The following is a 10,655-nucleotide window of genomic DNA, read 5'->3' as shown; positions in this document are numbered from 1 at the left end:
CAGCCTGGGGACCAGAGGAGAGCAGGAAAAGGGGGCTGGGGGAGGAGACAGAGCAGAAAAGGGCTCTAGGGGTAAGATGATTTCACCTTTCATTCACCAGCTGTCCCTGAAGCAGGGACAAACCTGCCACCTCCACCCTCCCACATTCAGCACATCTCATCACAGGCAGGATGGTGTGTGGCCAGAGCAGAGCAGGGCTCAGCCTGCCCTGCTGCTCCGTGGGCTTGGTGGCAGCACCTCACACGGGCAGGGGTTGCCCTGCTCACCGGGGAGCATCCTGCAACTGCTCCTTGCAGGGGATGTGCATCCCTGCAGGGATGGGCCCCCCTGGCACCCACAGAGCTTGTCCAAAGGTGCTGAAGCCCAGGCTTTGTGCATTGCTGCTGCAGCGGGCTCTCGGTGGCAGCTCCAGCATGGCCACCAGGACTGCCCACAGCTGCTGGCAGCACCCAGCTGCACCCTGCCAAAGGGCAGCTCCCTGGCACGGCGGGGATGTGGCTCCAACAGTTCAAAGCCCTTTGCCAGCGTGCAGGAAGGGGAGCAGGGGCACTCTGGGAAACCACCCACAGCCTGGATCAAGCGTGGAGCAGATGGCAGAACAAACAGCGCCGGGATTTCTGTTTCACATAATCTTTCACCCTGCTCACTCCCACGCTTAACCTTTTCCTCCCATGGAGCAGGACTTCGCTTGGAAAAAGAGACCAGGAAACCTGGAAGGGTTTCAGAGTGGCAGGTGTTCTGCTCTGAACATCAAGGACAATACACAAGAGCCCAGATGATTTTTCTTTTATTTAAAAACAGATGCAGGCAACATTTGTGCTGTTTTGTGCCTTTTTCAAAAGAGTTTATGAGGAATTATTTTTCCTTTTTCTACATGAGGTGAAGGGTGATGCTGCTGTGGCAGAGAGCTGCCCACAGGACTGGCAGTGAGAACACTTCAGGATGGCAGGTTTTTCCTGCCACAGCCATGAGTGACCTGTGCTGTGCAGCAGCCCTAGCAGGAGGGGTGCTCAGGCTGGGACTGCCAGTCAGGCACTGCAGGTCTCTGTCCTTCAGGGCACGTAGGTGTGTGGGGAAAAAAAAAAAGAAAAAAAAAGGGGAAAATATTCAAACCTTGCACATTTGACAGACTATTCAGAGCCAGAAAGCTCAGGGGTTTCTGTGGAGTTGGGATGGAAACCACTTACTGACTGTCTGACGGCAGGCCAAGGCTTCCAGAGCAGGCAGTGGCTGTGCAACAGCCCCACACCCCTGTGACAGGAACACTGCCACAGCCTGTCACAGCCCAGTGGTGCTGCTTTGCATGGGGCTGTGTGAGGATCCAGCACAGCCTGGGCAGAAATGCAGCCCCTCCTCAGCAGCACTGGCACCTGGAAACACCACCAATCCAGCTCAGGTATTAAATGCTCAGGGAACCTCATCACTTGTAAGCTCCCAGTATAATTGTCTCCACATTTAAATCTCTGCTGGATATCAGGAAACAAACATTTGCCTCGCCTGTCAAGCGCCATCAGCTCCCAGCTGCCACTGATCACGCCACCACCGTTTCACAAGGTTGTTTTACACACGACTGGTGGAATTTGTTCTTGCTCATGCATCAGAATCATCAGAGACTCATCTAACCACCACCCACCCAGGACAGCACCTGTATGGCCACTCCTTCATGGGCTCATGCTTGGCACCAAGAGGCAGCCATGCCCACGCTGCCAGGGCACCCCAGCAGGGCTGTGCTGCCAGCAGGCAGCTGCTGGGAGCTCTGGGAGCACATCCTCTGTCTAAGGAGAGGGGGGAAAGCTCCAGGCTGGCTGGGGCACAAAGCAGCCATGTCCAGCCACAGGAGCAGCAGGTTCCACCCTGTGTTCCAACAGGTTGGGTGATGAGAGCTTTTGTTGGCAATTCCCAGAGTGAGGAGTTTCCCTGCACCGATTCCTCACTCGAGCCACACGGCTCTGCCTGCATTTTAGAAGTTCCCAATGAGCTCATCGTAAAGCTTCATAATTAATGTTTCAAAATTAATTACAACAGCCTGGGATTCTCCTGAAGACAGTAATAGCTACAAGGAAGAAGCCAACCAGCCATTAGGTAGCACACTACAAACAGTGCTCTGTCCCCAGCCTCTGATGAAGTCAAGTGGTTTTGCCCTTTTACTATTATGCATTGCAAATTCAAAGCGCCAGCAAGAACTCCTGGCTTTGGTGTCAGGCTGCAGAGCAGGCTGCCCAGAGCAGAGCTCCAGGTGCCACATCCAGTCTCCCCTGTGCTACACTGAACCAGGCCACCCTTCCCCACACAGCTTCTTAAGAGTTTAAGCCACATTTGATAACAAAGAGACAGTACCAGATGCTGTAAGCAGGGTGTGGGGCTCCTGCTGCTGCTCACCATGCCCTGAGCTGTTCAGAGACAAACAAAAGAGCAGGTTGGGTCAAACACAAGAACTTCCTCAAGTGAACTGTAGTGACAGATCAGAATCATTAAAGGGATTAAATCCAGAAAACACTAGCTTTCTGCAGTGCCTACAGTGGCTCTCTGCACACAGGCTTTTCAATGCCCTGCACTGCAGTCTCTTACTACAGACCTCCACAGTTTCACTCATCTCCATGGCCAGCGTGGCCCTAGCTGAATTTAAGCAGTCATTTTGACAGGTTTAATTCTTAATGGAAAGAAATGTGCAACACACACCAGCTTGGGTGAACATCCAGAAACCATGAGATTGCCAATGGGCAAGTATCAGTTCCAGGCTGTAGTGCTAGAAACTTACCACAGGCTGGGCAGAGAGACACAGCCTGTTTGAAAAGAGGCTTTGGCAAAGAAAGCCAGGTCCTCTCTTCCACCTCTCATTTGAATTAAACAAATAGACCAAGCCCAGGCAGAGAAAAAATACAACAAAATGATCTCGTTAGTTCAGCAGAGAGTTGATTTTTAGACTCCCTGCATTTGACTTCAAGTAAATCAGGACTTTATGTTTTTATTTTTAACTCTGTTCTCATTTAAAAACTTCAGTTAGTGACAGGATAATTGTTAACAGTTTGAAGATAAAATTTAAATCTGTTCCTAGTAATGGCAGCATTTAAGAAGGAATTACACTGATACCTTTTAAACCTGAAAGCAAGTGATTTCCCAGCTATGACTGCTCTCCTCACAAAGCATTTTGTCCTGGCAAGGACAACACAGCTCAAGTCAGTAAGGAGAAACAGAAGTGAAACCTAGAAGTTTGTTTTCATTACCTAAATACAATGAACACAAGAAGTGAAATCGTGTGAATAAATGCTGTGGCACTTGGCCTTTTTTCTTTCCAGTGATTCTCTGGGGGATTTTTTGGCTGTCCAATTGCTAAGTCATTTGTAACAGGGCTCTCCTGTCCTACCCAGGCTTGGGTACCACCCTGCAGTGTGCATGGGCAGAAAAGGACACAGCACCAGCACCAATTTCTCCAGTGAGACGTGCCAGACCAGATGTTTTGCATACCACAGCAAAGCAGTTCACCACCTGCCATATAACACCATCCTGCAACTCACGTTTTTTTGAGCTCTAACAGTGCCTCATTTTTTCCAAGTTAAAAAGAAACCCACTGGCCAGGTCAGCACTCTTCAGACTGATGAGTAAATTGCTTTTTCCTTTAATGAGCAGCTGGGCTGCTGCAACAGCACTGCAACCTTGGCCCGTGGTTACAATGTGTGCCCCTTCAGAACAGAGCTGGGTAGGGAGCAGGTGCAGCACCAGCAGATAACACTGACAGCTCCTGGGAGACCACTGTGAGCACCACCATAACACTGCCTCCCCCATCCCTCAGCCCTCCACAGGTCTTCATACACAGCAGAGCAGGAAGGAAAACTGGTATGAGCAGCCAGGTGGTGGAAAAGCATAGCCAGCACCTTCACTCCTTTTCCCTCAAATGCAAAGTCCTGCCAGCACTTGGTGCCTCAAAGCCAGGATTCTGCAGGCAGAGGCACGCTGGGGCCCAGCAGGAATTGCTAATTTCCAGATAGGATGAGCCTACTGCATCCACCACAGGCCCAGGAACCTGTACAAGAGCCAAAAGCTGCCCTGAGGATTAGACACAGCCTTGTACTGAAACACCACCTACTCCCCTTCTGCATTTAAAGGAAGGAACAGCAGCATCTTCTTCTCTTTTCTGTAGCAGAAAAGCAGATGAGCAGCAGTTTTCAATTGAGAAATACATTACATTATTGAGACAAACTGTCAGGCTGAAACTGAAATGATTATTATTTTTTTTAATCAGAAATCATGCAAACGTAAATTAGTCTGAACTGCCCTGAAATCAATAGGGCTCCAGTGTTTAAAGTTGTGGCCTTCAAGCCTACATTCCCATGTCAGCAGAGAGCAGCTCAAGGAGCATGGCTCTGGCTAGGGTGGGCAGCTACCCCCCTGTGCCAGGTTCCAGCAGCCTGGGCTGTGCCCCCTGCTCTCGGGGGACTGAGCACAGGCTCCCAGCAGAGACCAGAGCAGCCTGGCTCCAGCCAATATTGCCACTCACTGCAGAGCTGCACTGCAGCCTTCTGACTCAGCCTTGCAGCTTTCCTGGCTCTTAGAAATCCCACTCCCAGCTTCTCCCAGGCCAAGAAAGACTGACAGATGATCTTCAAGCTGCACTTTGGAAAGGGTCAGGTTTACACCAAAAGCTGATGTGACTGTTAAAGGACATTTCCAGGCTGGGTTTGTTGGGGTTTTTTCACTTTCCCAGAGCACGCTGTAAAAGCCAGCATAAATATCCTCTGCTATTGTTTTTTTGGAGCCTGCCAGATCAGATTACAGTGAAAATCAAGATACGGATATTTTACCTTCGTTCTGTTTGGCACAAGAGAGACATTTGACCTCTGTTTAGAGCATTTCTTGCCCTGTTGTTCCCTCTAAGCATCCCACGTTTTAGAAACTACTTTCAGTTCCCAAGACCCACCAGCTCACTCCCACTGGGGACAAAGTTTGGGGCACTGCAGCTGCCTGGATGACTGCAAGCAGATACCCAGAGCACTCAGCTGCCACACATGGGCATCATCCCTGTAGGAACTTGAGAGAGGAACTGAGCACAGTCCTGCACCATGGACTCTTGATCCCTTTGCTGAGAGGAGGCAAGCTGGAGTTTAGAGAACTGGAAGTTGGAGAACAAGCAGACGTTTATTCAGAGCCAGCAGTGTGAGGGGGAGGACCACCAGCTCCTTCCTGCCTCCGTGGGACTTACCATCCCTGAATGCCCCTTTTTGTCCTTCTCCCCACATCTGTGGCCAGCCAGCACAACGCTGCTCTGTCCAGCGCGGGGCTGTGGCCGCTGCACGCCTGCCTCAGAGCCCAGTGGCCAGCAGAAGGAGAAGCAGGGTGGCCACTGCCAGCCACAGTGATGCTGACCTGGCTGCCAGGCTGAGCTTTCCCAAGAGGAAGTCGGCTGCCCACTGAACTTGCAGCTTTCACAGGCATCAGAGCCCCCAGCTTGGAGACAGGGGAGCATGAGAGCACCTTTAGAAGAGTAAAGCCCAACACCCTCAAAGAGTACAGCTGCTCAGTAGGGCTAATCCAAGCAGGTTGAACTCCACCAACACATTGCACAGTTGTCATTGTAACATGTACCAGAAACTCCAGTTTCAGTAAAAATGCATGCACGTGTGAGAGAGGCAGCAGCAAGTCTTGGCAGAGAAGAAACAAGAGCTCTGTCACTCTCTACAAGCAGGAGCAGCTCTCAGAGGAGCCTAATTACACCCACCTATGTTAGTAAACTTTGGAAAGCTTTGGCCTACAAAACCACCAGGCTGATTCCAATCACAATGGTGAAGATGGACCTCTTGGATGGGGATTTTCCACTCAGGCTGTGTTAGCTCTAGTTTGGACTGCAGGACTATACTGGAGACTGGTATCAAACTGCTCTGGTGCTCCACAAGTCCTTATCTCAGGTCAAAGCACCAACACTATAAACTGATGCATCCAGGCAACCACCAAAATACTCACTGTCTGAGCACCAGCACCCATCCGATCTAATAATCAGAAAGGGTTTCTAAAATAAAAATATTCAACATTTATTTGCCTTTGCAGTCACCACAGTAAAATTGTACATGTTGTGAGTAACCCAGGAACATTATTCAAGAGCTACTAGAAACATAAGGCAATTTGTACAACCATTGAAAGAAATACACAGCATTTTGAAAACAGCGTGAAACATTACTAAAACAAGACAATGCTTGATACGCACTAGAGTGACAAGAACAAGCATTAAGTTTTAAACAAAAATAAAGATGTCATGGCTACAAGTATTATACAGTGATAAATACTTCAAAAATATATTAAGATATATGGAAATTCTCGCTTTGTAAGGGAAATCCAGAGAAATTCCAGCCTTCACTGGATTTCAATATACCAATTAAGGTTTAATATTTAAATTCTTTTCCTTTCAGTAGGAACCAGTACTGCAGCCATTACTGTCCTGTATCAATACTTACCTTCTTGTAGTGTAATGAATTCAGCCTTATGTTACATTAAGCCCCAATGCTTCTAGCATCACAGGCACCAACTGCCCTAAATCAACAAGTGAGTTGCCTTTTGATTACAAGTGCTGTGCACCACGTTTGAAGACATAAACCATGTTAGATCACAGTCAACGTTCACCCACTTTACAGCATTAATGAACGCGGGTTCCAAACTTGCCTCCACGCAAATAAGACGTCTTGAACAGAGGGTTTAGTAGCAAGCCCACCATAATGTTTTCCTAGCATAACATCAAGCACTCAGAAGTTACAGTACATGAACCATGCTAAAGTTTAGGTTACACCTTCAAAAAAGAAAGTCCAGAGGATGTTTGGAGACAACAGGTTTTGAACATGCACAAATGGTGCTCTAGTACACATTTGTTTGTGCCGTTACTGGGTAGTGAGTGAAGCAGTTTATAGTCAAGGATTTGGTGAGGCAGTTTTCTGAGCCAGTTTAAAAATATAGACTTCTTCTTAGAGGGTCTGTTCTATAGAAAATAAAGTGAAATCTGGTACATTGTCAGTTTTGAGAGTACTTTCCCTCGGCAAGATCCGTTCGTGGGCCTACCGCACCAAGAGGAAAGCCAATCCTGCCATGCCGATGCCCGCCGCCGCTGCCATGATGGCATTGCCAATGGTGCTGCTCTGCTCGGCCGCCTCCGAGCCGTGTCTGCCGAAGAAGCGACAGAAGCCATCCTGCAACAGCAACAGAAAGGACACCGAGTTAGTCAGCTTGCAGTTAACTGGATTTCTTTAACAAGCCTTTGAGCGCAGTTTCATCCTCCCAGCTCAGCCTCTGCCAGCTGCAGAAGTCTCTATTCCAATCATGGAAGTCTAAACCCACTGCCTTGGGCACAGGCAAAACGAGCGCTCACATACTTTGCTCAAAGAGACAATTGGACACTTCCTATTGAGATGCTCAGTGTGTCACTACATATTTTTGCCCTTTTAGGCAAGTTTCTCATGGAAGTTGTCAGCACTGTTCCTCCTACTTCAAGTTTCCAAAAGCATCTAAAACAGGATATGGAAATTTCCACTTTTTAAGACAGGAGGCAAAAGCCAGTCCCATCTCGGTGGATGTGGGACTGATTACACACTCTCTTGGAAGGGCCGGGTGGACACTGTTCAGAGCTGACCTATGACAGAGCAAAGCTGGCAGCTGCTCTCCCAGATCATTGTGATAATCAGAAGAGGCAGCAATACAACTCCAGATGGTCGTGTTTGAACTCAGCTCCGCAGATGTCTATGTAAACAAGTTATACTCTTAATTTCTTCCGGAACTTTGTTCTTTACACTTTGATTTTGTGAACAGGCAATATGATTTTGCCAATTTTGCTAAGTGATAGTGTATGCTGCAGCCAACCATCACTACTGTTCTGAGTAGCCAGATGGACCAGAGACCACTGGAAAACCAAGCTCATTTTGGTCTCTGGAAAAGTCAACAAAACCAGTGGCTACTTCCCCTCCTTTCTATTTTTAGTGCTTATTTGTACTGACATAAAATATTCCACTAGGACTGGAAATAGGAAACGAGCAGTTTTGTGGGATAGCTGACATTTTGTTCAGAAACGCAGGCAGAGCTGCACCAATGCCTTAAAAGCTGTATCTCCAAGTGTGCATCTCTCGGGGCAAAATGCCCACACCTTCCTCCCCAGGCCGGACGTGACCGGCTTCGGGACGGACTGGAACAACCGCAGATGTACTTAAGAACAGGCACAGGTTTGTGCTCACACCTGGGAGAGGACCTGTGCCAGCCTGCTCGCCGAAATCCACAGGCTGTGGACCCGAGGGGAAGGCAAACCTCGCTCCCTCACCCAGCAGCATCACTCCTGCGGTATCAGGAGGCTGCATCCCAGCGGGACCAAGCCCGGGCACCCGGCGGGATCTGGCTACGCCGCGAACCGGGTCCCCGCAGGCACCCCAATGGCCCAGCGCGCACCCACCGCGTGTCGCGATGGGCAGCAGCCCCGGGGACACGCGGCGTGCCGCGATGGGCAGCAGCCCCGGGGACACACCGCGTGTCGCGATGGGCAGCGCCGGGAGCACGCCCATCGCCGGCAGTCACACGGGCACGTCTCCCCCCGGGACGAGCCGCGGCACGGAGCCGCGGCTGTCCTGCCCCGCTAGCCGGCGAGGGTCCCGCTGCAGGCCGCTCCCCGCCGCCCCGGCCCCGCTCACCCATCCGCCGTGCGCCTCCAGCCACTCGCCGCGCTCCTCGGCCAGGTACGCGGCCAGGTGCGCGGCCAGGCAGCGCGGCCCGTCGCTGCAGCCCCGCTCGGCCAGCGCGGCCGCCAGCGTGCCGGCGAACACCACGAGCGCCAGCAGCCGGCCCCAGTTGAGGCCGCCGTCGGCCTCCAGCTGCGCCGCCACCCTGCCCAGCAGCGCGGCCGCCTCCCGCGGCTCGGCCCGCGCCAGCGGCGCGCAGGAGCGGAAGAAGGGCCGCTCCTGCCGCTCCAGCTCGGCCGCCGCCCGCCGCAGCGCGGCCGCCGTGGGGCTGGGGGGCAGCGCGGCGCTGCCGCTGCGGTGCTGGAAGTAATCCTCCAGCAGCAGCGCCGTCTCCTCCTTCAGCGAGCGAGGCATGGCGGCTGCCCACGGCGGCGGCCCCGCAGCAGCAGCTGCCGCCGACTAAGAGGCGGGGCGGGCCCTCCGCCCGGCCCAGCCCGGCCCCTCCTCCAGGCCCGCCCCGGCCCGCCCCGGCCCGCCCCGGGCGCTCCCTGCTCCGGGGCGGGGCCAAACGGGACGTTCCCACCGGGAGGGGACCGCCCGCATCCCTGTAACGTCCGCGGCAGATTGCTGTGGGCCTCGCTGGGCAGCCGAGCGAGATACCGAGTGCTGGCTCTCAAATGCTTAATTCTTTCTGGGTTTTTTGTTCCACATTAGTGGGCCGCCCGAACCGGTATTCTTTTCATCAAAGGAGATATGAGTTTTTCAGGGTCATGGGGTGAGTTTTTACCCAGCAAATTCAGTAGCCTTTGCTTTTTCTATGAACATACCGGCAAAATATAGGATTGGGACTTCCATGGTGTAAAGGTCGGGCCCTTCACACTGTTGTGTTAGGTAAAGCAGCTGAGAAAGACACTGGCCAAGGGCGTCATTTGCAGAGCACACGGAGCTGCCCGGGACACCTCCCCTGCAGCGGGGAGCTCCGACACCTCCCAGCCCAGCGAGACTCCGTGAGCACCGCCGCAGGGCCGGTGTCCGGCCCGGCACAGGGAACCCCCGCCGTGTGCCCCTGCTCGGTGCCGTCGGCAGGTGCGGGGCTGACGGTGGCTGTGACCGCGCTGTCACACACAGCCCTGCGGTGACCGCACCGGCACCGCGGCCGCTCGCACCTCCCGTGCCGCAGCCGGCTCAAGGTGCCCAACGCTTGAACACAGGGCTGCTTGGCTACACTCCATCTATCTTGAGATACAGCTGTCTCCATGTTACATCCCCATTAGAAAATCTAAAAATAGGGGGTTGGAATCAATCCTGTTGCAATTTCTCAGATCGCTATCAAGAATTGGCCCGATTCCTTAGAGACCCTCTTAAGGCGAACTTTAGTTCTACATCCCCATACTTGGCTTTTGTTTTGTTTTGAAGCGGGGAAATAGAGTCTGTTTATGTGTTAGAGCAGTGGCTGGAATGAGATCTTTACTTTTCATAAGAGCTTTACACACATGCTTTTAAAACTATTTTTTCTTATGATTGTTAATCCTAGAGCAGGAATTTCCTATTGCATTCCTCACAGCAGGAGTGCAAGAGGGAGAGGCTGCTCTTTCTCTAGCAATATCCTTTTCCACCCTTCCTGTTTATATAGCATTTTTGTTTAACAGGACAGAGCAGTCTGATAGAGTCGGCCCCAGCTACAGCTCCCTTCTCTCCACACGTTTATGGAACAGAGGTGTTTCTGACACATATAGCTTGACATACCAACAGGGAAATCTCAAAAACACGGGTTTTCCAAAGCTTCCCTGGACAGCCTTTAGTGAGTAAAAAACACAATGGATACTTCAGTGTCCTGTTCCTTAAGTGTCATTTATCTGATGGGAAGTTGAGGCCCATCCTGGTTGATGTTTTCACCATTACCTCAGGAACAAAGAGGTGATTTCACAGGTGACAAGCCCATGCACCCCCACACACAAGGCACTGGCCCTGAAGTGCAAAACCCACAGCATTTCTCCGTGCAAGATCCAATGTCAGACT

The 10,655-nt window shown here is 51.7% G+C and overlaps 1 protein-coding gene across 1 annotated transcript; it reads right to left on the bottom strand.

Moving 5' to 3' along the window:
* Window positions 1–5,998: 5,998 nt before the first annotated feature.
* On the bottom strand, window positions 5,999–9,098 carry BCL2L10 (BCL2 like 10). Its single transcript, XM_021537374.3, has 2 exons — window positions 8,649–9,098; window positions 5,999–7,166 (listed from the first exon to the last, which is right to left on the bottom strand). The coding sequence occupies exons 1-2, from the start codon at window positions 9,048–9,050 to the stop codon at window positions 7,035–7,037; spliced, it is 534 nt and encodes a 177-aa protein (XP_021393049.1). The 5' UTR covers window positions 9,051–9,098; the 3' UTR covers window positions 5,999–7,034.
* Window positions 9,099–10,655: the final 1,557 nt, after the last annotated feature.

This window comes from Lonchura striata, chromosome 10 (assembly GCF_050655825.1).
Source record: "Lonchura striata isolate lonStrDom1 chromosome 10, ASM5065582v1, whole genome shotgun sequence".
Lineage (NCBI taxonomy): Eukaryota > Metazoa > Chordata > Aves > Passeriformes > Estrildidae > Lonchura > Lonchura striata.
The sequence above is the reverse complement of the archived record's forward strand: the minus strand, read 5'-3'. Positions and strand labels throughout refer to the sequence as shown.

Coding starts and splice junctions, on each gene's coding strand:
- BCL2L10 (XM_021537374.3), bottom strand. CDS start 9,050: ATGCCTCGCTCGCTGAAGGAGGAGACGGCGCTGCTGCTGGAGGATTAC. Junction 7,167..8,648: donor TGGAGGCGCACGGCGGATGG/GTGAGCGGGGCC, acceptor TTGCTGTTGCAG/GATGGCTTCTGTCGCTTCTT.